Below are 27,537 nucleotides of genomic sequence, written 5' to 3' on the forward strand. Positions count from 1 at the left end.
AAATATTTGTCATTGAATTATTCAAACTTACACTGTTAAAAATAAAATTATTTAGAAGATTTATTGGCATCTGTGTTTCCAGGAAAAACCTTTAACATCCATGAATTTTTTCCATTCCACAAAAAGTTCTTATAGTGGAAAAAGGTTCTTATAGCACATTTATTTATTTTTCAGAATGGTTCTTCTATGGCATTTCTGTGAAAACCCCCTTTTGAACACCATTAAACTCCAGAGCACCTGCAGGCCTGTAAGACCATAAATTATGAGAACAGAGAAACCTCACAATTTGCATACAACTATAAATGTCACTGAGAAAGATCTTTGATCTGATTGTGAAGGACAGGATGTAGCTGCACATGTAAGGAACGCTCAGGTTCATGTTTACTATAATACAGTATAAAGTGTAATGTGCACATGTAGGTAACCTGCAACATTTGTCAAAAACATCAGTAGCCTATACTGGTTACTGCATGGAACACTTTACCACAATGCAATGCACTTACAGTAACTAGGCTACAGTTTTGTCTTCCTGGTTTGCTGTAATACAGCATTAGTCAAACTTAACTTTATCTTGATTAGATTTGTTTGAAGGTTATATTCAAATAGCTGTTAGAGCATGTGTGTGACGAATGAACCAAGTAATATTTTTATTTCCAAGAGTATAACAACACTAACTGACTTACAATATGCAATATGATGGTTTAGATGAAAACAGTGTATCATACAACAGTTTAAAACACTTAACCTGTAAAAATTTACACTTTTTCATACACTGTTTAAAAAAGTGGATGGCAGTATGCAGTGCCTAGCAACATTGCTACCGGTTCTCATACTGTTTTAACAATAATAGATATTATACAGAATTTTCTGCTTAGTTTCCGCCAACTAATTACTTTAGGAGCCAGACACTAGAGGGCGCCAATCACTTAAAGAATAATGATTCATGACGCACGGAGACTTTTATTGTGTAAACAGCGTCGTTGCCGTGGCGACACAGGAAATACATCCATGTAATGATGATTAGCAGTCAGAAATCTGCGCTCTCGTGTTGATAAAGTAATTTCAGGATAAGCGGTCGCTGCGATGTGTTTATTGCTCGGTGCAACAGGAGTGGGAAAAACCCTTTTACTGAAGCGACTACAGAATATCCTTCAGCAGCTGAACTCTTAGATAGACTGCATGTTGTGCTTCTTTTAATGTAGTTCGGTACAGTTTGTGCTGCAGGTGTTATTAAACACTGTTATGAGTAGCTATGTCTTCTTTATCTGGACTAACAGGTGTGTCAGATGGGAGCACAGGCGGATTTGGGTGAAGCTCCTGTCACGCTGCCCACGGTGAGCTGCTTGGGTCCCGCTCAATAATGATGCCCTGTCAGCAAAATAAAGCTTTTCTAAGATTTCAGACGCTATATAAGATACACAGTGTGTCTGAGAGCTAAAATAATTGTGTTGCAGTCATGTACTGTATATGTTGAGAAGTCACTGGTGCTGAGGATGAAGTCAGTATGATTTTTTAGTTTAGGTTAATGGTCGATAAACATGGTACCAGGGTTAATAAGTTTTTCAGTAAATCATATCATCTTAAATGTAAAATTGTACACAAAATTTTTATTAAACAAAATTAAAATTTTATTAATGTGCATTTTTACTAATAAGTTTGAGGTCAAAAATACACTGTTAATTCAGAAAAATGGATTTATGTTTGCTTGTAGAAAATAAAGATCAAAGTTGACTTAAAGATGTCATAAAGATTAATATTGTGTGTGTCTGTGTGTGCGTGCCTAACCATATTTTGGGGACACATTTGTACCCAAAAGTGAACTAAACCTGACAAAATCTTCAAAAAAACTTGCCTTTGGGGATGTCCTCATTTGTAAAACTGGCACAACAAATAAAGTATACAATGTTTTTTTTATTGTAAAAATGCAGAAAGTCTTCTGTGAGGGTTAGGGTTAGGGTAGGGGTGTGGATTAGTTTATATATATTAGCTCTATAAGTCTCTATATGAAAACAATAGAAGTCTATGTAATGTCCCCATTTATATGGCTACGTAAATGTGTGTTTTTGTTTTTTTTTAGGTCGGCACCAACCTCACAGACCTCATCCTCCGGAAGAGAAAGATAACAGTTCGAGAGTTGGGAGGCTGTATGGGGCCCATTTGGCCAAAATACTACTCAGATTGTACGTCTGTTATAGTGAGTGTCAGAAATCCCTCTCCATCAGCTAACAGTCCATTTTCTGGTTGCTTTACAAGAGAAGGTCCATCTGCTTTGACCCTGTGAAATTTAAAGAAAACAGAAAAAGAATGAATAAAATTAAGAAATATTAAGTTAAATGTGACAGAAAAATGTTGTGACTTTGTTTTGTCTGGATTTCTCTTAATTTCTTTAAAGAGTCCTTGAGAGCGACTGGAGGTATATTTACAATGCGATCATGTTTCTCTTCATGTCTGATATCCATCTGTTCTTAACTGAATGAATGAAATTTCAGTTTGTGGTGGACTGTGCCAACATTGTCCAGATCTCGTCGTCTTGTGTCCAGCTGCTGTCTGTTCTCTCTGCGGAGCCGCTGCAGTCTGCTGCTGTACTCATACTCTTCAACAAGAGGTCAGCTGAGTTCACTCGCGCCTGAAGATTTAACTGAATAAATCCAGCACTAACCTAAGGCTCCTCACTCCACTTCTTTCCTCAGGGATCTTCCTTGCACCATGTCTCTTGTGGAGCTGAAGGCGTTGTTCAGGATGGATGACGTTATTAAAACTGCGCCTCAGTCGATCTCAACACTGGAGATCAGCGCTCGCTCCGGACAGGGCCTTCAGGAGCTGCTCAGCTGGCTGTTTTCAAACCGCTCTCATGATACAGGATAGATGAGTGCAGAGAACTGTGAGCTAATATTAAATCACAGGTCACAGTAAACAAACTTCAGACAAACGTGACGAGATGTTCAGTCCTCTCAGTGCTGTGTGAGCTCAGATCAGTCCCACACCACATGTTTGTGCAAACACACTCATTTGAGAAACAGCTGTGGAAAAATTTAGAAGAACTGGAGGACTTTTGATGAGCGTCATGTGGTTCCAAACCCATATGACTTCCTGTGCTCTGTTTAACAGTTTATTATGAAGTTAATTTCCACACAATAAAAGCTCCACTCTAAGCTCTCATATCTCATGTGTCCCACCGAAGAAAGTATTTTTGGAGTATTGAATATTGCGTTTCTTTACAGAATCTAAACTACAGTATTAGCGGCCGTTCACATAGAACATGATTTTGCCTTGAAAAACGTGAGATGGGGGCAGTGGAATGGGGAAAGAAAAGGCAAGATGTAGAATAAGCAATAAGCCCTGTGAAGTATGGTTTACAGTGAATTTATAACAGCTAAGGGGCGTTGCAGAGCGTCCCCTTAGATATAAATTCACTGTAAATCACGGCTTCACGGGGCTTATTGCTTTATTAAAATGGTTGTTCCATATACGTAGCAAGGTTTCACAAAAACAACGTAGTTCCTCAGAAACAGTTGTGGTAGCAACAGTGTGGTTGCCAAGCAACACACAGACGCAGAAACAAAGAGGTGTATGTTTATAGAGTATTTTACAACAGCTTCGAGCGTGGCTCGACAAATCAGAATCCAGGACTGGAACTTTCCGTTTTATAAACACTTTTTTAAAAAGCATTTTTTTTTTTTTTTATTGAATGCACCAATTTTAGAATTTTGTGCCATGTGCGAGATGCTAAAAAATGCACAATTAAACTTCTATCTAGCATATCTTTGCATAGAAAAACCAATGCAGTATAATGCAAGAATGCAGTTGAATGAAAAAAAAGCTGTCTACAGACAATTTAACCTTTTTAACAATTTAAACTTATTTTAATTTGAACGTTGCTTTTTAGAACCGTGCTTTGCACAAGTTGCATAAGCGCAAAGGTCCATCTAGAGCGGAGGAGCACAAATTGTTTACTAAGAGAGGCCAAAATTTGACTTTGATTAAGAGCTCAAAGTAATGTTTTTTAAAATTAGATTGTTATATTCTCTACATCTCAATGTAAAAATAAATGTTAAAAAGATAAATTTGAAATTAATATATCCTTAAGTGGCATGTGTTTTTTTTTTTTTTATATGATATGATGGGTCAAATCAAAGGGCATCAGGTGCTAACATTGGCCCGCAGACCCTAATTTGGGAACCTTCAGTCTAGAGCAAGTTTACATAGAGAAACAACAGAAGAAAAATCATGCAGGGCAGTGAAATTTGGGGGGTGGGGGGGGTTGTGATATCTAGAGTTGCCTTTTCTAAAAGTTCAACAGATTTTAGTTTAAGTGCCATGTTATTAGAACGGTGTAAGACTTTGCAAAAGAAGCAAATGGGTGAGCGCAATGGTCAAGCAAGCCTGTCTACTGCATGTTTACAAAACAATACCAAAAAAATGTGTAAATAGCCCTATGTGATTATGGCATGTAGTATAGGCTATATGAGACAATTTGGTCAAACAATTTCCATTCTTCAATTTGTGTTATTTCATAGTTTTCTAAAATGTGTAATATAGAATAAATGATGAGTATGTGCGTCCAAATATTTGACTTGCATCGTTTTCGTATGTAAGAAAAGGCAATCCAGAGGTAGAGGGTGTGAACCATAAACAAACACAAACCAGACGTATCGTTCATTTTCATCTTCATTCTTGTATTTGATGAGCAACATGTGCAACAGTCTCACATTCTGTTAGTATGTGGCATCAATTCAATCTGAACACCACGGTAAGTACATTCTCTTGCTGGAGGTCTTTTCATTCAACAGTCAATGCCCAAAATTACAAAATCATTATTTATACTTTACATTTTGCTGCTTAAACTATTAGCCCCAAAATCTTAGTCGCTTTTATCTGTCATTCTGGTGTGAGTGACCCATCAGGATGCGATCGGCTGTTCACAGATACCAGTCATGAAAGGACAGCATTGAAAGTCATCAGATACTCCAGACCAATAAAGGGACACTAAAGCAAAGCTAGAGATTGTTGCAGGAAATCAAGAGAATATGATAAAAACTGTATGAGAGACTTTGGACTTGTGCTTGATTATGTACTGGGTTTTATGGGACGAGTAACAAGTGTGTTATCCTTTCCAAAAACTATTATAATACTTAAAGGTGACACTGATGCTGTGGGAGTTGGATTAAATATTCTTAACCTTTAAATTGTGCCATTTCTTATAAAGCGGACATCAATCTGTATTGCCATGTAATGCATAGTTGACATTCACACATGATTATAGTTCAAGGGCGTTCACACATACAGTGATTTATGACTGGAGGTCATCGAGTGGCTGTGTTGGTGGTCATTGTGGATGTTCTTATTGCTGGATGTTATTGATGGGCTGCACAACTGGCCAAATCTTTTGAAAATCTAATTATAAATGGGACGTAGGGTCAGAAAATAGAGGGGTTTATATGTGCAGAGACAATATAAAGAGCTGTTAATTTGCTCACAGTAAATGGCTTGATATACTCATATCGAAGGTATTTTTCGTTCTTCACTTAGGAGTAAAAAGACATTTGAAATATTGTTAGGGAACATCTTAAATGCCACCCACCCTGCTGGGAGCGTGTTTAGATGAATATGTAAATATGTGTTGCAAGCTTTCAACTCAATTTCTTGTATAACACAGATCTCCAGTGTGTTCATGTTTTTTTTTAGTAATGGACGTCTGCCCTTGATGGACTGAACAGAAGAGATGAACCAGAGAAGATATCCATGTCAAAGAAGGCGGAGCCACAGAGCCACACCTACTTATTAATCTTAGTAATCGCCATGGAATAATGGTAGTTCAAATGTGTTTACTAGCTGGACTGAATCAAAGTATGTTTTGGCAAGCTGTTTAGAACTCCCAAAACAAACTAAACATCAGTTTGTCTTTTGATTCTGATTTGAAGTATATCAGGGACTTAAAGGCCGTGTCACGCCAAGCCAGTGCCCAGGTCGTCATTGGCTTAGTGTTTGCGATGTGTTCTGCATCTTTCAATCAACATTTAACTAAATGGAGCTGAATAATGGCACTGTTGTAAAGCTACTATACAGCTGAAATTAAAAGAATAGTTCACCCAAAAATTTAATTCTGTCATTAATTACTCACCCTCATGTCATTCCAGACCCCTAAGACCTTTGTTCATCTTCGTAACACAAATTAAGATATTTTTGATGAATAAAGTCGTTATTTTTGTTTTCTTTGCGCACAAAAAGTATTCTCGTAGCTTCACAACATTACGGTTGAACCACTGATGTCACATGAACTATTTTAACGACGTCCTTACTACCTTTCTGGGCCTTGAACATGTCAGTTGTGTTACTGTCTATGCAGGGTCAGAAAGCTCTCGGATTTCAGCAAAAATATCTTAATTTGTGTTCAGAAGATGAACGAAGGTCTTAAGGGTTTAAAACGACATGAGCGTGAGTAATTAATGGGTGAACTATCTCTTTAATTTTCTAATTAACAAATTGTACAATGCAAGACTGTTATATTTATGTTTATTACCATGAAGCTACTTTGAAGCAGTATAGCGCTATATAAATAAATTTAACTTGACTAGTCATCAGAATTTCTGGCGTTGACAGTTTTTTTGGTTTGGTCCAGACGCAGGCGACGCTAGGTAGCGACACAGTTGATTTTGCCACAAGTTCTTCAGTGTCAGTTTGGTGGGTCTGGACCCTTAACAAACTTCTACATCTTACTGAAACTCACTACAGTATCTCACAGCCGATGGATCAATGTGTGCACCAGTGTCTACTGGTCTCCACATTACATGACTGCTTATTTGCATAATATTGAACTTTTCTCAACTTTGTCACATCACTGGATATGGCCACACAGCATCACCATTTGTCACCATTGTTGAAAATGACTTATTTTTGTCACTGGAAACCACTGTACGTGTGAACGCCTCTTACGAGTGACTGCATAGAGCAAAACCAGGAAGCTATGAAATAAGCAAAGATATTAAAAAGTATGTTCCAGTTTTAAGTCAAGTCAGTGGTTAAATTGTCATTTCAAAAGCTTGTTTGGATCTGCTCATAGGAACGGATTCTGATTGTGTTGGTCTGGATCTCCAAGCATGGATGTCGTTGACAGCGGTAGCAGCGGCTGCGGCAGGTGTCCGGGGACCAGCGGCGGGACCTGCGCAGACTGTATGAAGGTAGTAGGCAGGGAGCTGGGTTGGTTGCTGTAAGCCATGGGCAGAGAGGCATTAAATGGGAGGGATGTGGGTACAGGAGTTGTGGAGCTGGGGCGCATCTGATTTAGTGTGAGACGGGCCGGTTCCTGTTGGAATGGATTAGAGGCCGATGGAGCAGTTATCCCTAAATAGGAAAGAGTATGCAATCAGTTACAATGTTATGGATTTAGAAACACATGGCAACAAGAAGTTTGATAAGGATGCATTCAGACCTGATAAAAACGGGTTGAAATTCTTGGAAGGAGGGTTGGAGGGAATCAAAGAATCCAGGTTGACAAGTGAAGCTCCGGTGGGACCCAGAAACGCCTCTGGTGCAAGGCAGGTTCGAGGACCTGTTTTTGGTAGACCTTCGCCAAGGGAAGACATATCAAAAGGCTCAGGACTACTGTGACCATTTATATTTGCCTGACCTCCATCCATAGCCTCATCAAAAAGATCATCATCTAAAAATATGAATCAAAAATAAAAGTAATGAGCTAAAAAACAAATAAATATAATATAATAAAAAATGCACATTACCATTCAAAAGTTTGGGGAATGTTTTTGAAATAAGTCTCTTCTGTTCACCAAGGCTGCATTTATTCAATCAAAAATACAGCAAAACTGTAATATTGTGAAATATTATTATAATTTAAAATAACTGTTTTTTATTTGAATATATATTCAAATGTAATGTATTCCTGTGATGCAAAGCTGAATTTTCAGCGTCATTACTCCAGTCTTTAGTGTCACATGATCCTTCAGAAATCATTCTAAAATACTGATTTGTTGCTCAAGAAACATTTCGTATTATTATCAATGATGAAAACAGTAGTGCTGCTTCTTATTTTTGTGGACATGATACTTTTTTCAAGAATCTTTGAGGAATAGAAAGTTTACCTTTTATAATATTGTAAATGTCTTTACTGTCATTTTTTTATCAAAGCATGAATTTCTTGGAAAATAAAAATAAAAGACCCCTTACAGACCCCTAACTTTTGAATAGTAAATATAAATTGTTTCTATATGACATAAAATGAAATTATTCACAAAAAAGGGGGGGAAAAAAAAGAAATTACAATTGTAAAAAGTGATTATTAATATTAATATATTAAAATAAATAGGAAAAATCAATGAACAGAGTCATTGTGATTGCCTGAGGGACTTCCTGCCCGAGGGGATGGGGTTTTGAGAGGACCAATAGATCCTTGTTTGTCTGCTACTAGAGGAGAAAAGGGATCCACTCCAGTTCCTACAGAATTTACAACAAATCTAAAATTGTTGGACTTACATAGAATCAACAGCATCTTCAGTTAGTGTATTTAGTATATTTAGCATCTTTAGTTATAATCTACATTGTTAACTAGAAGGTGAAGTCTGTACCACGTGCAGGGGAGATCCAGGTCTGATTCATGGACACAGGGCTCGGGGCGCTCTGAGGGGCATCCCATGGGTCAGGATGTGGCTGTCGCTGAGGCCAAGGCAGGGAACGAACACTTGATGCCGGTGGTGCCATCCATGAACTTCCATGCTGACGGGTTAAAGAGCTGGCTTCTCCTTCAACACAATCCAGCAGGTGTGTGCAGTTCAGATCAGTAATGCAGTATTATTAAGGCAATATTGCTAGAAATTTACAAAGGTGCACCATGTAATTTTTTGTTTATGTTTCATTGGCCAAAACAACAGTGGTCTTGGACTTCATACTGACACATATGTGAGTAGATCAGTGGTTCTCAACCTGGTGTCTGACATCCACTAGAGGGCCTCAGCACACTACTAAATGGCCAAATAATGCCTTAATATTGTTTAAAATTAGACAAAACTAGGTTTAAAATCAAGAAGACTAATTTCATTCATGTTTAAGCTGAAACTTTGTAAATGACTAGTCCTGGAGAGCCACAGCCCTGCAGAGTTCAGCTCCAACCCTAATTAAAACTCACCTACCTGTAGCTTCCTAGTTACCGTTCAGACCTTGATGAGCTTGTTCAGGTGTGTTTGGTCAGGGTTGAAGCAAAACTCTTGACAGTCTTGCATATGCAATCCATTAGAAGTAGATTACTTAATATATGAATGAAATATCATGCTGAACCACATTAATCTCCAGTCCTGTGCGTCTAGGTTTGAAAAGTGTTTAAAAAGTTCTGGTGCGCATGATGCATGGCAGACAGCAAAATAGCAAGAAAAGCTTGATGTGTACAATGAATGCATGTAAGCTGAGGTAAATTTAAATGATTTTGTTTTCTGCTTCAAATATACACTTTCATTTTACAATGTAACATTAACATTGCTGTAATTTAAATTTAGCCTTTGTAAATAAATAAATAAATAAAACATATGCGCAAACACAAATGTAATGCAATGTAAATAACTAGTGTTTCCAATGTCGATAGCGGACTTTGGTCAATTAATTGACTAGTTTAACACATTCCTAGTTTAAAATAATCTAAAACACCTCAAATCAAGATGTAACCAGGTTTCTGATTTTAATTTGTTTCCTTAATAACTGCCATTTTTACTTATACAAATTTACATACATTTGTCAATTATAAAATATTTTATTGGGTAAAAATTGCTATTTTAGCATAAAAAATTAATTTAACAAAAACAAAACTGCTATGCCAAACTAGGAAACTCATGAGGGACATCCATTTACTGGAATTATGAATTTTAATTATTTTTGTTTCTGTACATAAAAAGTTTGAAAATGAGCAGCTAAGCTCATTATAGCAGAAGTATCCGTAATATTTTGGGGTGCCTTGGAGTAAAATAGGTTAAGAGCCACTGGCATAGTAGCAGCTAACATTTTTGGCTACTAGTGTCATTGAGGAACGCCTATACTGATCCCTATTCACAGGCATATTCGTCATCCGTGATTCATCTCTTTTGAAAACTGAAAGAGTCCAAATGCAAGTAAAAACTGGCTATGACAAGTAAATGAATTACTCCAGTTTGAGCGCTGCTTTTAAGGATATGAGAAACAAAATGATTTATATGATGTGGCGATTGGCACAATGACCTGTGCTACAATATTTCCTAAAAAAAGTCATTTTGGTATTGTGATCTCAACAAGGCAATTTTAAACATAATTGTCAAAAAAATACTTGGTGGACCTTTAATGTTGACAAATTGCTGATATACAATCATATTAGCTTACCTATACTATCCCAGGGGTCAGACCTCAGAGGACCAGCCTGGGCTAAGCCACTATGGCCTCCGGATGAATCCCATGAACTGCCAGCAGAAGGCACATCAGGAGCTGGAGCAAAAATCTCTGCAAGATCCAGCATGGCAGACTGCCAAAGGAAAGAACAGAAAAGCACTTTCAGCACATTCAAAAAGATTTTTTAGGTCAATACAGCATGCATTTGTTCACAAGCGTTCACAAAAACCTTGCAACGTTTTCCCATATGCTTCTAAGGGAAGCAGAATGGTGGTCCACACCTCAAACCTGTCTGTGTCAATGTCTGTTTTTATCTCTTTCCTCTTATTTACAGTAGAAATAGCTACACATGATTTGTCAATCCATTTATCTGTTCAGTAAAAGCATTCATAAGACTCCTTCATATGTGCTAATAAAGAGCAAACAGGTTAAAAGAGTCTCATACTCTTCCTCCTTTGGCCTCCATTTCTAGTTTGCTCTCCTCAAGTGCTTTCTGGAGCAACGACTCGTCTCCCTGCCGGCTTCGCTCCTCCTAGTAACCAACAGACATAGAAGACGTCTCAGAGTTCAAGACATCCTTAAGAACACAACTAAAGCATGTGCACACAGTCATCCTATTTTAATTTAGTTATACATGACCAGTTTATATGACCATTTTCAAGCCATTTGTTTCTTCTGCACTCCTTTTGGCAAAATGCACGTTTGTTGTCAAGTTCAAGATAGTTTTTAATTTCCTTTTCAAAGTTGCATTACATTGTGACAAATTCACAAAACAATCCGCACTGAAATACACCATTAAAACTGATAGAATCAGACGTAAAATGACCATGAAGGTTGTTTAAATTCAACTTAAGGCGCTTTGCTAATGTTGTAATATGCAGAGCGGTAGGTGCTACATACAACCGGGAACTGCTGTTTTTTTTTGCATCAGAAATAATAATATGTATCCTATTTGCTCACTATGGTCGTGTCTGAAACCTGTTTTGCTGCCCAGCCAGTCGGTGACTAAACAGGTAGTGTTTTAGTATGAAGTCACCTCCTGAGGAAACTGGTCTGGACTGGACTCAGTTCACTTACAACACACCATAACATCTTGTGTAATGATCAAGAACAAATTTAACTGACGGACAACCAAATTAATATTTAATGACTACAGTGATTTTTTCTCAATAGAAATTGAATCATGAGTTGAAAACTATTTATCATTTATAAACAAATTTAATGTACTGCTGCCTTTAAAAAACCAACAGGTGAATATATCAGAGTAGACAGTATGTTAGGAAAGGGTGAGGCTGTATCTGAAAGTACCTTGATGCTGTCCTTCCTCTGGATATACTGCCTGAAAAACCTAAACACTAAATGAATCGCCAGCTCAAGGATTTCAGTCATTTATAGTATCAATAAATGGTTCTTTTGGTTTGGGAAGGATGTTTTGAGTTCTAATAATTACAGCATGTTTTCAAAGTACATTGAACTCAAGGAAAATCTGATTCCATCATAAAATGACCCTCCAAGGCTCCAGGCTACTTGTGAGATTAATAAAAAATTACAATTTTGGTACAAATACCTGTGCAACTGTGTGCAAATGAAAGGTTAAAACAGATTTGCAGAACTGAAGACTGGCCATTTTTGTCCCCTTGAGTTAATATAGACTTTTCTTTCCATCATAATTTCAGATAAATAATTCACCATATTACAAAACAGGAAAAAGCTTTATGCATTTTGTAGAAAAAATGTAGAATGTATCCCTTACTTTCTGTTCAACCCTGTTATGCTGTAACATTTGCCTTCTTAAAAATGGCTTAATATTTCTAAAATCAAAAAAGTCTTTATGAAAATATGGTTTAAACAGGGTTTTTCTTACTTGTATTTAAAGAAAGCACACTTTTATTTCTATGTAATAACACACTTTAAGTGTACTTTGTATAGATTTAATAGGACATTAAAGTATATTTTAGTCCATTTAAATGCTTATCAGTACATTCAGCAGTACACTGTAACCATATTTCAAAGACAATAGAAGTACTTATGAAAAGTAAGTCCTACTTGAGTGGGTAAAAAAAGCACTAAATTCAGATACCTGCATATATGAATATAAACTAGAAAACATTTAACAGCGATTAACGTGCAATTAAGTGTCTGAAAACATTACATTCAGTTCACAGTATTCTATCTTTCAGTATATTTTCTTAAAGTGCATGCTAAAGTGTACTTCTTTATCACAAGGGTTGCCAAAGGTACATAAATACTATTACAAAACAAAACTAACTACACAATAAATAACTACTGGTGTTTCTCCACAGTTGAGGGTAGGTAGAACTTTAAATGTGCCATTGAAGATCTCATATTTATGAATATCATCACTCCCATGGTAGACTTCTAATGAATATGGTACGTTTATATGTGGGACACTATTTCTTGAAACATCTAACAATATATATTAATCTATGCAGCTCATGAACCAGGGTTGTACCTGCTGATGTTCCTCTTTACTGAGAGTGAGGGCCAGCTGAAGCTGTGCCTCTTCATCCATGTCCAGAACAGCAGGAGGAGGAGGAGGTGCTGGCTAGAGAGATTCAATCACACAACACACAGACAGTGTCATTCACAACATACAGGCAGGTAATTAATGAGTGAAGGGGAGGTGTAGCAGTGACTTCTGGGATTGCAGTACCTTGTGCGCCTCCTCCTTACTGAGAGTCATTGCGATCTGAAGCTGTGTCTGTTCATCAATATCCACAGCAGGAACCGGCTGGAGGAGAAGAGTAATGAGGTTAGCGAAAAGCAAATGAACCAGAGAGTGCCGATCAAGTTATAGCTCACACAAACAAAAGTGTTAAAGTAGCTGTGCAGCTCGCATGCTAACTGTTATTCATCAGAGGAATAAATGAAAGAATTTTCCATTTCCATTATTTTACCACATCATTTTTTTGTTTGAATCAGTGACAATAACCCCAGACTATAAGCAAAGACAACACAAGCTGATGGATCTCAAACGAAAGTATAGCACATATTCCCTAAACATCAACAGGACAAGAGAGCAGCTCAATTCGGTCAGATTTAAGAGCGCTGGATCAATGCTCCAGTCCAGTAACACACTCAGAGTCATTGTGGCTTCCCATAGAATTGCATTATCAGTGAGAGAGGATGCTAATGCGCTCTCTTCACACACTGGCTACACTGTCAGAAGATGACTGAGATCTTTCTGGACAATGCTGAATGGAGACAGCAACATGTCGGTCTCACCTCAAGTGCACTACAAAAACAAATCATTAGCCCACATGCTAATTGGAAATTTGGTGCTGTACTAAATCCTCCAGCCAAATAATGAGTTGTTACAAACTTTTAATTGAAGACAAGTGACCTCCATGAAGCACATTACAAAGGCCATATTAATTCACTAAAGCAAAGGGCTCAGACTAGATAAAAAGTTTCATACAGCCTCTCAAGTGTTAAAGCCCCATGAAATTGCTGTTTCTTATTTCCTACTGATAGTGTTCAACCTTGCTTATCACATAACCAATAAGATATAAAATATAGATATAAAGATACTTGGTTTATGATGGACCTAATTTACTTTTTGTGTAAAATCCACAAAAGTCCAATTTTGATTTAGTAGATTATCTTTATTATAGCTATTGTTAACCCCAAAATTGTATTATTTACTCAGCCTCATGTTGTTCCAAAATGATAAGATTTTCATATATAGTTTTTTATTTAAATTTCTGTCCCTCCATTGAAAGTCCACTCCACCAAAACGCTGACACTTCAAATAGTTCATTAAGACTTTGTAAAAGTAATCCATAATCTATGACTCAAACACTTTAATCCAAGGTTTCTGATGAAACATGATCAGATTGTTTAGTATCAAATGCATCTAGAATACATTTCCCTTATTCTAAACAATGCTAAAGCTTTTTTGTATCTTTACATTAACCAAAACCCCAGTTACTTCAAATTTATTTAAACAGTTTTAATATTAAGCATTATGTGTGGCTTTTATTTGTTTCTAGTTGTTAACTAATAACTAGTAAATAACTTAGTTGGTGTTGCTGTTGGACAGTGTTACTTGATTTGTGTTACTTTTGTACAATAAATATTTTTGCATTTCTGCATTACTCTGAATCAAAGGCATAGAACACATTTACCTTATTCTATAAACCAGAAAACAATACTACACGGTAAAACAAAATTATTTTTAAACTGTACATAAAACAAAGATTATTGCAGTATTTTACAGAAAATACAATTTTAGTCTTTCTACTTCAAAACTTCACATTTATTAACGCGTTACTAGCAATTCACAAGCAATTTGAGTGAAATTTGTTTCCACTCCCAATTGTTTTCAGTGTATAAATTTTGTGTAACTTTATAGTAACCCAGTTACTTCAAGTTTGTTTAATTATTTTTAACATTCAGCATAATGTGTGGCTTTTATTTGTCAGTACTAGTTAACTACCAACTAGTGACTAATGTTTCAGTTGGTCTCAGTGTTATTTAGAAAGATTAATGACTTTTGTTATTCTTGCATGATTACTGTTTTAGTAATCTTTGCATTTCTGCTTTTCTTTTTGATGTTCAGACCGTTTATGGATCAAAGGCACATTTAATTTATTCTATAAACTAGAAAAAAATACAATATTTTTCTACCTTTATGAACTAAGTAACCCAAGTTTATTTAAACATTTATGTGCGGCTTTTATTTGTTACTACTAACTTGTCTCATACTTTATCAACTGGTGTTACTTTAGTAAGATGAATGACTTTTGTTACTTTTGTACAATAAATGTTTGGTCACACTTTAGTTTGGAGACCAATTCTCACTCTGAACTGACTATTAACTACGACTTATGCCTCAGACCCTATTTACTGCTTATTAATAGTTAGTGAGGCAGTTGTTAAGTTTATGTATTGGGTGGATTAAGGGATCTAAAATATGGTCATGCAGAATAAGACATTAATATGTGCATTACAAGTACTAATAAACAGCCAATATACTAGTAATATGCATGCTAATATGTGTGTGTGTGTGTGTGTGTGTGTGTGTGTGTGTGTGTGTGTGTGTGTGTGTGTGTGTGTGTGTGTGTAAAACAGTGAGTGTGAACCTCACCTTCTCGTTCTCCTCTCGGCTCATGGCCAAGGCCAGCTGCAGCTGGAGTTCCTCCTCTCCGCTCGTCTGTGGCCGGGCGCGCTCCAGATCTGGGGCCAGATTAGGGGAGGAAGAGGAGGCTGGGAGGAAGAAAAGAGAAAATGCTTAATTCAACTTCTTGCTTTGGATGAGAAAGGACAGGCACCACCGCTGAATGTTAAACAAGCACCCAAATCACTGTTGTTCCATGCTTGGGCTGGAATTGCTTCCCTGTGCCTGTTTGACTCTGCTGGTGAAACAATGGGGTGTCTGTGTGGGGCAGGAGAGCAGAGAAGGGGCGATGGGGCTTACATTATAATAACCCCCTCGGACAGGTTTTATCTGGCAGTTCATCCATCTATGGCATGTGCTGGACTTCTCAAATGAGAAGACAAAGTCTCATCTCAGTATTTCAGTTATTTTTTTTCATGTTTGATGTCTATATAAGCTTTTATTTGTTACTACTAACTGTTAACGCCTGTTATCATGGATGGTGTTTGCTGTTTTGGATGGTGACAAATTTGATCAATTTTATAAATTTGTCTCTTATTAAAATGTTTTTTAAATGTGTAAATAATCTTGTTCCAGAAATTATATGCCAATTAATATCAAAACAGAGTAGTAAGGGGATCACTACAAGAGGTACAACTAATCAGAATTGTACAGTACCAAAGAGAAAAACTAAATTTGCACAATCCACATTTACAGTTCAAGGTACACTGCTTTGGAACAGCCTGCCAGCTGAACTGAAAATACAAACAGAGTTGAACATTTTTCAAATAAATTTTCAAAAGCAGTGAACACTGATGGTCGTACACAGTCTCAGCTTTTTATTTTTTTTATTTGACTTCTGTTTGGTTGTTGTGTGATTATTGTTTTGCTGTTGTTAAAAACGCCTAACCAGGGACTGGGGCTGCAAATTAGCCTTTGTCTAGAAGCCTATATGTGGAGCATCGGCTGCTTGAAATTGTAGCAATGTTATACTGCATTGTCCCTGTTAAATAAACTAATAAATAAAAAAATGTAGGATATACATTTCGTATTCTCGTGATGCTCTGAAATTTCAGTAAATGAAAATAATCAAGTGAAATTTAGGTTTTTGTTTCAGCAGAAATTGTTTGTATGGTTTACAATATTGATTTACAATCAATATTGTAAACCTAGCACTAGCATTGACACTGACATGTTTCTCTGATGGTGTTTTGACTGTGTCTGTGTCTATTTTCTTCACAGGTAAACTACAACAGGTAAACATGTCAGTGTAAATGCTAGTGCTAGGTTTACAATATTGATTTCTCATTTTTAAACAAATTTCATTTTGATGAACCAAGCTCTTTTTTCTATGTGGATTTCAGTTCATTTGTGAATAAAACCTGACTAAACATTATTTGTAGAGTGCCTCTCATCCAATAATCGCAATAAGCTTTACTTTTGATATGAAACTAAGTCTGAGCTTTCATGTACTGTCAATTTTATTATAAAATTCAAACCATAAATGGTGGTTTTGATGCTCTTTAATGTGGCGCGACAACGCTGTAGCACATCAGTTCAAGCAGCATATGAACCGATCATACTACTAGTTACAGCATGAAATAAACATGAATGAACATTAGAAGGAAACAGTACAACTTACTGAAATGTACGTCCCATGTTAATCACTCAATCAGCCACAGAAAACATTACATTAGGTCAGCATAATATTTAACTCAAAAAAGCCAACTAATGTTCATAAACTTGTATTATAATATATAGTGTTACCTATGCAATTATGCATGCTATTGTCTTTTCTGTACGTTGATCTTTATATAAATATGTTGTTTTATTTATTCATTTACTGTGAATTACATGCTTGTCTGTATTGTTTTTTGTTTTTTAGAAGGAGATAGAACTGCTTCCTCAGTGAACACAGCCCTGGACCAGAAAAGAGGAAAGAAAGAACCAGAAACTGGCAGTGCCGTTTTCCAGTTGCGATCATTTCCACTACAGTGGCTCTGAATGGCGCGTCTGGCCTGGAATGCACTGGTTTACAGATAAGGTCAACTTGTAACATCATCTACTCTGGCTCATGAACATTTGACCCCGAAAACGGTGACCATTACCAAACTTTTCATTAAGCACCCAAGGAAACATGGGATGGGACATTTCTGTACTTTCCCAAAATACCTGGCATCATGACAAATATGTTGGTTTATTGTAAGTAAAAGTGAAACCACATTGCTCCTTGTGACATCAAAGGTTTTTCCCTAAAATGAAATGGTCTATTATTGGCTTATTTGGAAGGGTCATGAATAATAATGTTGAGCTCTGCTCTGATTGGCTGTTTCACTGTGCAGCTAATTTCAGTAGCTCACACAGCAGGAAGGAAACACAGGGAGGAAAATATATATTTCAATACTTTCTCTCTCGGTTATATCATCGGGTAATTATACTGTATATAAAATGCGGGCATCAGGGAGCCGCTATTAATATGCGGGGCACTGAAACTGCTTACAAATGCAAACTCTGTTTATACTATGGAGCGGCACTTACCACACATTTTACAAGATCAGATGCTTGTCAGTGGTGCTCAGGATCTGTAAATCATTTGCCATCATCCTCATCTCTCCTTACTCTGTTTATGTGGTAAGTGAAATCTTATGTAGGCTACCGCTAACAAGGAGCTAACCATGTCCCTTTAGTGGCTCGTGTTATTTTATTAGAACGCGTTATTTGCTTTCCCTGCCTTTCTGAAAACAGACACCAACCCATCCCTGCACTTCACATCCCCTGCACAGCCTGGAACATAACATTTATTTCCATGATCTGCCATTTTCGCTGTTGTCCTCGCTCGTATTTCTTCACAATACCTGCAGAACTTCTGATGGTTCGGCTGGCGGCTGGCCTAGAACGTGGGCGGGTATACGCAAATGTTGGGGGCGTAACTACTGTATTAGTGATCCCGACTGATACATCACAGTCTGTGTTATGTTCTGATTCGCCTATTTTTCAGTGGTCTTTTATATTCACAAGATTTAAATAAGAAGAAAGAAACAATGGTGTTTGAGGCTCACTGTATGTCATTTCCATGTACAGAACTTCTATTATTCAACTATGCCAAGGTAAATACAGTTTTTCTATGGCACCTTTAATAAACTGAGCACAAGTCTATCACTAAAGTACAGTCCATAGAAATTCATTTTGTAATCAAGTTAAACAGACTGTCTGAGGCAAAAGTGTGTTTGATTGAACGGGCCATGAGAAATATTTTCAGTTTTGGTCTCAGACACATTCAGACTGATGCCTTTTAAATGGACAGTCCTAGTGAGAATCCAAAAACAAATTTAGTTATCTTACACATTTATGAACAGCCAAAAGCATTGTAATACACATTTTTAATCTTCATGTTTAAACAGATTTCTTTCCCTAAATGTTCATGCTTATACATTAAACAATGGCCTTTAGGAAGACTCCACTGCATTTCACAGTGTGAGTTAATCTAGAGTTTTCACTATAAACGCACTGTAGATTCACTGTAAATGCAGTGATAAATGCTGTAGAGGCACATTCCCCACATGCATATACTGGAGTTCTGCTCTATAAATATGTGAAGAATTCAATTATTCAGAAAATGTGTTTTGTTTCACTGTGTTTTTCTCTGTAAATATGCAGAGGAAGAACATCTTTGATGTGTTTATGACAGTTTTGATATGCCATCGGTTTCACAGCTCAAAGCTCATCAATTTCATTTTCTAAACTGTGGGCAAAACTGAAGAAGCCAGCAAGGCAAACAACTACTGATACATGGAAAACGAGCTGTGTCAAAGTTTTCCAAAATATTTTATTATTTTATGTCCAAGAGGTGAAAGATACAGTTTGGAAACACATGAGAGTAAATTCATGACAGAACTGTCATTTTTAAGAGAACTATCCCTTTAAAACCGCATCATTCACAGACAAAAACCAACCTGAAGCCTTCAAAAATGAACATATAGTAAGCAAAGAGCCTCACAGAGTGAGTAAATGATTGAACATGGGAAGAATGTAGATGCATATCCGGACCACAGCAACAGATGCAACAAGTGATCAGATCTACTGTATATGGAGTCATCCACACCCTCATGAGGCACTTCACATTAAAACTGTATCACATTCTCACAAAAAGCGGAAGTAGAACTTCCAAAAGAATGAAGCATGTGGATTGAAAGCACAAGGCTGTGTGTGATACACCTCTCTATGTAAACTGTGTGTACATATTTTTCACTATTGACATAGATTATTCATTGGCTTAGTTCACTTCAGCAACTGATTGATTATAAAACCATTTTCAAACCCCCAGTCAATGAAGGATGGAAATACTATCCATTTAAGAGAAATCAAAGTGAAACAAATGTGTGCTCACTCCTGACAAACATTAAAGGTATAGTTCATCCAAAAATGAAAAATCTGTCATCATTCACTCACATTCTTGTCGTTCCAAAACTGTACAACTTTCATTCAACTTCAGAAGAGATTTCTTTAATGAAACCTGAGAATTTTCTGAGAAGCCTGAGAATTTACCCCAAACTTTGATTTTGTTTCAAAATCTTCAAAGGAACTCCAATGAGATTTGTTCCCACATGTCAAGCAAGCAAATTTAAGCTTCCAGTTGCCGTATTTAAAGGGTTAGTTCACTCAAAAATGAATGTGGTAAGGCCCTTGCTGTCTATGGAGGGTCAGAAAGAAAGCTCTTAGATTTAATCAAAATATCTTAATTTGTGTTCCGAAGATGAACAAAGGTCTCACAGGTTTGGAACGACATTTCGGCCATATCTAATCATTATGTTACTGATTACATTTCAGTATTGACTTGGATCTGCAAATACTGTAATACAAGCTTGATCTCTGGATCAATACACACACCATCAAGACTATATTTTAATCAAAACAGTAAAAGACAATGTTAAAAGAGATAGTTCACCCAAAAATGAAAATTCTGTCATTAGTTACTCACCCTCATGTCGTTTCAAACTCATAAGACCTTCGTTCATCTTCAGAACACAAACAACTGACACGTTCAAGACCCAGAAAGGTAGTAAGGACATCAGTAAAATAGTCCATGTGACATCAGGGGTTTAACTGTAATATTATGAAGCTACAACAATACTTTTTGTGTGCAAAGAAAATAAAATAACGATTTGTAGCACTCTTGTGAATGGCGGTGGAGATGAAGAAGAAATTGTTGAACAAAGTTGTTATTTTTGTTTTCTTTGCCCACAAAAAGTATTCTCGTAGCTTCATAAAATTACAGTTGAACCACTGTCACAAGGACTATTTTAACAATATCCTTACTACCCTTCTGGACATTGAACGTGTCCGTTGCTGTCTATGCAGGGTCAGAAAGCTCTCGGATTTCATAAAAAATATCTTAATTTGTGTTCTGAGGATGAGCGAAGGTCTTACGGGTTTGGAATAACATGAGAGTGAGTAATGACAGAATTTTCTTTTTTGGGTAAACAATCCCTATTAATTATTGACCATGACTTAATATTCAACTGTCCCATGAGTGTGTGATTTATCCCAGTCATTCATAAACAGTATGAACAGTCATACTCACAGGAAGGTGAGTGCCTCGCCCTGCCATGCTCTTCCCCATACACTGCTTCCATGCTGGGCTGAGCGGTGTGACGTCCCGGATAGGGAGGTGGTAAAGATCCATAAGCCATGGCACCGCTGGTTCCCATCACACGCTCACGGGTCTTGTGCGCCTGCGATCTCTCCTGCTTGAGCCGCTCGTCGTCCCTGAGCAGAGCCACCAGCTGCTTGGACTTCTCCCGCACGCCCATGCCCTGGTCCTGCCCTTCCCGGTCGATGTACTGGAAATCCCTCAGAGTCTGGATGGCGTAGATGTTCTCCTTGCACTGCTGGGCCACTCGCTCTGATCCTGACTTGATCAGATATTCCAGCAGAGTGAGGGCCTTGTACACGTGCCGCCAGTTCTTGCCATGGTCGTTGAGCCTCTTCCAGATGATACCCATGACCTCGGTGAAGGCCACCACGTTGAAGGTCAGGTCTGCGATTTCCATCAATAGCGAGGTCGGAGGACCCCACGGGTCATTGGAGGTCGCCTCCCTGACCTTGATCTCTGCATCCGTGTAGTTGTTCACAATGTTCTTCATCTGCCGCCGTAAAGAAGAGGTCGTCATGATGACTATGGGTGTGGGATGATGGAGATGATTTGTGGTAATAAGAAATGAGATGCAATGTGTGCCACGAAGAAGCAATGGTCAGGAATCTCCAGCAAAATCTACAGCTTTGTTAGCCTGAAAAAAAAAAGAGACACATGCCCCATTTCAATGGATTGGTTCCCTGGACATCTTTGGAAAAACATGCATCTGATATTTCAATGGATTCATCAGCTTTTTGGCAAACCTATCCTTCTAAAATGAAGTGCACTTTAGCATACTTATTAGAAGAGTACTTATTATCAGAGCTGAGTAGATTATTTACAAATTGTAGTCTGTTACTGACTACGTTTACATGGACATCAGTAATCTAATTATTTACCTTATTCTGAATAAAACAATATTAGCATTAAGGTGTTTACATGAGTTGCTTTTAGAATAATCCTGTCATGTTCCCGTTTTACATGTTATAGTACATAGATCGATTAATGGCATGCGTCATTACGGTAATAGTTTGATTAAGGTGTGTACATGTCTGTACTGCACTTCAATAATGCGACTAAAATAGGAATACTCCACATGTCTTAATTCGATTTGTGTTTACTTCGATTATGACTTTAGCCGGATTAAGGTAATCAAAAATCTCTGTTTACATGGTAGATTCTTAATCAAGAGTATTGTCTTAATCCCTGGAAGTCGTGGCCTAATGGTTAGAGAGTCGGATTCGTAATCCAAAGGTTGCGGGTTCGAGTCTCGGGCCGGCAGGGATTGTAGGTGGGGGGAGTGAATGTCCAGCGCTCTCTCCACCCTCAATACCACGACTGAGGTGCCCTTGAGCAAGGCACTGAACCCCCAACTGCTCCCCGGGCGCCGCAGCATAAATGGCTGCCCACTGCTCCGGGTGTGTGTTCACGGTGTGTGTGTGTTCACTGCTGTGTGTGTGCACGTTGAATGGGTTAAATGCAGAGCACAAATTCCGAGTATGGGTCACCATACTTGGCTGTATGTCACTTTCACTTCACTTCACTTCACTTAATCATATTAAAATCGGAGTATTGATATCCATGTAAACGTAGTCACTGATTCCAAATTGCATGACAAAAAATTGTAGTTAGTAACATAATCCATTACATTACACATGCAATGTAATTAGACTACTTTTTGATTACTTTTAGATTGCTTTGACCTAACTTTTTTTATCTCATTTATTTAAATAGGATAATCTTGTACCATATTGATATAAAAATGCAAAGAGATTAGAAAAGATATTCCATTCATTACAATTAACAACATGAAGTGCATTAAACAAGGTTTACACAAGGTTTCCCAATCTTGGGTTTGTGAGTTTAATGAAAAGCTAATAATGAAATAAATCATACAAAAAATAAATTGTTTTAAAATAACATAAAAATTAAACGCTTACTAAAAAAAAGAAATATTTATTTAATGTAATGTTTTTGGACACAAAACTGTATGTTTTTACAATTAAATGAAAATGCATTATAGTGTAAACTTACATTAAATGCAATTAGATGAACTTGAAAATTTAATTATAAACAGGTACTTTACATGTGCTTTAGTATGTTAGTCAACACAAAGATTATTAAAAACATAATGATTTACCAAGTAATTTAAAGTAAAACTTTTAATTTGACATTATTATAGTGTACTTATTAAAAGTGTGCTTAACTGTGTTAAGAAACAAAGTCATGAAAGTATCTCTAAGTACACTTTTATTTAATTAATAATTTATATTCAAAGAAATTCCATCTTCTTAAAAATATACTTTTAAGAACTGAAGTACACTACAAGTGCACATACATTTAAGAGCACTCATTTTTCACAAGGGTACTGTCTGGCAACAAGTTCTTTTGATATGATATCAAAACACGTAACTCCTCTCTGCAATATAACACAAACCACCTTCATTCGACATGTCTTCAAAGAAATGAGCACCAGCTGAGGAGGAACGCAGACTTGAAAGAAACATCCCGAAAGAAACTTCTGCTCTTTTGGTCTTTAACAGTTAAGCTATTTGTAGCAATAATCTTGGATGTCAAAGGTGCTTTTCAAAGGTGTGCCATTCAGTCAAACAGCTGAAGTGTATGATTTCTGTATACCACTATTTGTTTATTTCAGCGCCCAGGCACCACCAGTTTGGGACAAGTTTTACTACCTGATTGTCCCAAAGACAGGGATCTATTTACGTAAAACTTGTTTGAAAAACTGCTTTATGACACTAGTGGTGCAAAAATTACACACGTTATCAGTTTTGCCTGAATGGCACATGTCTAAAGAAGAGACCAGTAAAACTTTGACACACAACATCCCTCATACAAATAGCTTAGAACCAGCAAAACTTGAAATTCACATTAGGCACGAGTGTTAAGACTACGTGGAGTCGTGAACATTACAATATATTATCCAAGGTAATGTAGATTGTCAGTCTAGACTCAAATATAGAAAGAGGAAAATGCAAACAAGTCTGTAACCATGAACAAACTTCTGAGTTCTCAAGTAAGTGCTATTGGAACATCCTCCAGGTCACTGACACAACTAATCAAACACACAACTACAGTATCACCAACTGCTACAAAAGGGGCTTTCACACCATGAGGAACGCTTTCAGAGCTCCTGTAACTATTGCCGGACGTAGCCAATTTTTGGCATGTTCACACCACAGGAACTGGGAACGATGGTGGTTCTAGGAACACCTTTTGGGGGCTAAATTAACTCCTACTTCAGGGTTTAGCCCAGCACTGTAGGAACTACCAGTGGTGTAAATGTACATTGATTGAACGAACGCATGCCATACGAAACAGCATGCGTCATTTTTAAAGACATGTAAACACAGTTTACACTTACTCCACAAACTAAGTCCATGATGGACAACAGAAACTGTACAAACAACACATTCCAGATCAACAAGAAAGTGCTGCAGGAGTTACTACTAGCAAAATATCTAAGTAGGAAAATGACAGGCTACTTTCATTTTAAAAAACTATAAAGTCTAAATAAAATCCCACCAATTAGATATGGATCAATGAGTCTCGATAATGAAAAAGGAGCAGAATGAATTTGTGTGTAAAACATTCATAAAAACATTAGCAATTAATCAATCAATAAATGTGACCCTGGACCACAAAACCAGTGATAAGTAGCACGGGTATATTTGTAGCAATAGTCAAAAATATTGGGTCAGTTATTATGGATTTTTCTTTTATGACAAAAATTATTATTATATTAAGTAAAGATCACGTTCCATTAAGATATTTTGACAATTTCTTACCGGAAATATATCAAAACTTAATTTCTGATTAGTAATATGCATTGCTAAGAACTTCATTTGGACAACTTTAAAGGCGATTTTCTCAATATTTTGATTTTTTTTTTGCACCCTCGGATTCCAGATATTTAAATAGTTGTGTCTCGGCCAAATATTGTCTTATATTAACCATACATCAATGGAAAGCTTATTTCTTTTTCAACTTTCAGATGATGTATAAATTTAAATTTCGAAAAATGACTGGTTTTGTGGTCCAGGGTCACAAATATGTAAGAAGAGATTTGGAAGGACATTGACTGAAATTCAACTAATGTCGGTGCCAATAGCCTCATGGTTAGTGCGTCGACATACAGTGCAACTGCACTCATGGCGACCCGAGTTTGATTCCCGTCTCGAGGTCCTTTGCCGAACCCACCCCCTCTCTCATCCCAGTGCTTTCCTGTCGTCTCTCTACTGTCCTATCTATATATAATTTTCTTTTTTAAAAAGCCCAAAAAATATCTAAAAAAAAAAAAAAAAAAAAAAATCAACTGGTGTTTCATGAATGAGGCCCATTAAAACAAATTGTGCATTTTTTTTGTTTGTTTTTTATATACACAACAGAGCATATGTAATGGGAAGTGTATCATATTTGTAAACTAAGAAACATCTCTGGAAAAAAAAAGCTTACTTTGATAGCATGCACTGAAAACATTTGGTGAACAAACTTTCACTTCAACTTTCAAAAAATGCAAGTAAAGAAGACTGTAAGACAAGTAAACAAAGACTGAAATAGTATTTTCTTGTAAAACATACTTTGAAAAATCCTTTTAACAGTGCTCTGTTAGAGAGACTGTGTGTTTGATCAGTCAAACTAATAAAAAATATTATTTTTTTACTAGACTGGACTAGAAATATTACTGTTTATTTTATGTTGTTGATTATGCATGTCATTGCATAAGTCTGTACATTGTATTTTGAATGGCAAAGCCATAGAGCCACTGTTAGCTTCCTCTGAAAAATTATTAATAACTTTATATAAACAAGACCACACCCTGAATAAAAAAGACAGGCACACATCAAAGCCATAAGCTTAATACACCGGTGAGAAACTGCTCTCATAGTGCCCAGGCCATGACCTTGATGTGGTGACACATTCCGCTCTCTGGGTTTAGACGACAATCAATAACAACAGTTTGCTTAACAGTTCTGCTGTGAGTCTGTCCTGCGCAAAGAGAGTGGAATTTCAAAAACAAGCGCTGCTGGCACCTGGACACAATACACAATGAGTTCCCACATCAATCTGAATGCAAGGCGAAAATTCAGTCTACATGTCCAAACCCATCAGTATCACCTCTCATATTCTTTTACTATGTGTCATTTTATAAGTACATTTAAAAATTAATAATATTTTTTATTAATGCATTTTGTTAAAAGCTGTATGTGTAAACAAGATCTTTGTATATAGCCAGCTTTACATTCAGCTTATAACAAAAGTATTAGAAAAAATACTAAGTATGATTTAACTATGAACTACATATATTAGAAAAGGTGGTCACACTTTATTTTAAGGTCCAATTCTTGCCATTAACAAACATTAACTACGACTTTTGCCTCAGTAAACTCCTAATTTGCTGCTTATTAATAGTTAGTAAGCTGTTAAGTTTAAGTATTGGAAGGGATGCAGAATATGTGCTTTATAAGCACTAATAAACAGCCAATATGTTTTAATATGCTAATAAGCAGCTAGTTAATAGTGAGAATTGGTCCTTATACTAAAGTGCTACCAAAGAGGTTTGTCATAATTACATCATCAGGAAGTAAATTCTGTAATGACAAGCAAATATATATTTTTCCCCGTTTTTATTTATTTTTGTGCATACGTGGTTATTGGTTATAACTGGCACAATGCAAGGGAATAATCTTTTAAAAATGAAAATATGCCTACTTCATTGAATTACCTACAGAATATCCAAATGAAAAAAAGTTGTACTATGGATTTGTTTCTACTTTTATCTAAATGTAACGTAACGTAGCCTACATCGCGTTATATCTCAGAAATATCTCTGTTCTCTCGTAAACTAGATTAATAAACAGTCCACTTCAGAAGAGAACCACTTTCAATCCGGGTGGAGAGCCAGCTCATATGCCTCGCACGGTTTTGATAAATCACACCCTTAAATTCATTCAGACGCTTCCTGATGTTACGGGACAGGAATAAAGAGCCCCTGTTTATCCTCATAATGCGGTATTGCGGCAGGATGAGAGGGCGACGCTTGCTTGCGTGACTCAGCTGGAATAATAAAGGAAGATTTGGAAATCTTACATGGACCTGCGAGAGCCGAAATCGTAGCCATCTGAACGTCCTTTGTGTCCTTACCTCTCACAGCTTGACATAAAGGTCCCAACTTCGGGCTCCTATCGGAAGCTGTGCTCCTCTCGACATCTCCGCATGTTTTCAGTGTGGATAGTTTTGGGAATCTTGACTCTAATGCAGCAGACGTTCAACTCAAAGTTTCCCCTGCGTGCTTTTGTTGTTTCGCTTTGTGGAGGCCTATCCGGTTTGGAGTTATTGGTACATATCCCGAAAAAAGTCCCGGGCGCCAACCTCGCTGATACACAGCCCCCCTGTTAAAGCCCAGTAAAGT

General features: G+C 36.9%; 2 protein-coding genes across 4 annotated transcripts; one reads left to right on the forward strand and one right to left on the reverse strand.

Moving 5' to 3' along the window:
- Positions 1 to 979: 979 nt before the first annotated feature.
- Positions 980 to 3,158, forward strand: LOC306868938 (ADP-ribosylation factor-like protein 16; the record flags this gene model as incomplete). Of its 2 annotated transcripts, none has more annotated exons than XM_079415417.1 (5): positions 980 to 1,056; positions 1,278 to 1,334; positions 2,078 to 2,194; positions 2,490 to 2,605; positions 2,691 to 3,158. In XM_079415417.1, 4 exons carry the CDS (start codon positions 1,287 to 1,289, stop codon positions 2,863 to 2,865), a joined length of 456 nt encoding a protein of 151 aa, XP_079271543.1. In that variant the 3' UTR covers positions 2,866 to 3,158. The 2 variants fall into 2 exon arrangements, with proteins under 2 accessions (XP_079271543.1, XP_079271544.1); XM_079415418.1 differs by lacking the exon at positions 980 to 1,056 and adding an exon at positions 1,084 to 1,161 and having other exon boundaries at positions 1,287 to 1,334; positions 2,691 to 2,977.
- Positions 3,159 to 4,663: 1,505 nt separating this feature from the next.
- LOC306862191 (epsin-3-like) lies at positions 4,664 to 27,537 on the reverse strand. Of its 2 annotated transcripts, XM_079404920.1 has the most exons (11): positions 27,270 to 27,537; positions 21,057 to 21,762; positions 15,467 to 15,585; positions 13,031 to 13,108; positions 12,830 to 12,922; positions 10,802 to 10,888; positions 10,351 to 10,489; positions 8,580 to 8,753; positions 8,353 to 8,448; positions 7,430 to 7,660; positions 4,664 to 7,341 (listed from the first exon to the last, which is right to left on the reverse strand). In XM_079404920.1, exons 2-11 carry the CDS (start codon positions 21,643 to 21,645, stop codon positions 7,055 to 7,057), a joined length of 1,893 nt encoding a protein of 630 aa, XP_079261046.1. In that variant the 5' UTR covers positions 21,646 to 21,762; positions 27,270 to 27,537; the 3' UTR covers positions 4,664 to 7,054. The 2 variants fall into 2 exon arrangements, with proteins under 2 accessions (XP_079261046.1, XP_079261047.1); XM_079404921.1 differs by lacking the exon at positions 8,353 to 8,448 and having other exon boundaries at positions 4,670 to 7,341.

This window comes from Barbus barbus (assembly GCF_936440315.1).
Source record: "Barbus barbus genome assembly, chromosome: 4".
NCBI classification, from domain to species: Eukaryota; Metazoa; Chordata; class Actinopteri; order Cypriniformes; family Cyprinidae; genus Barbus; species Barbus barbus.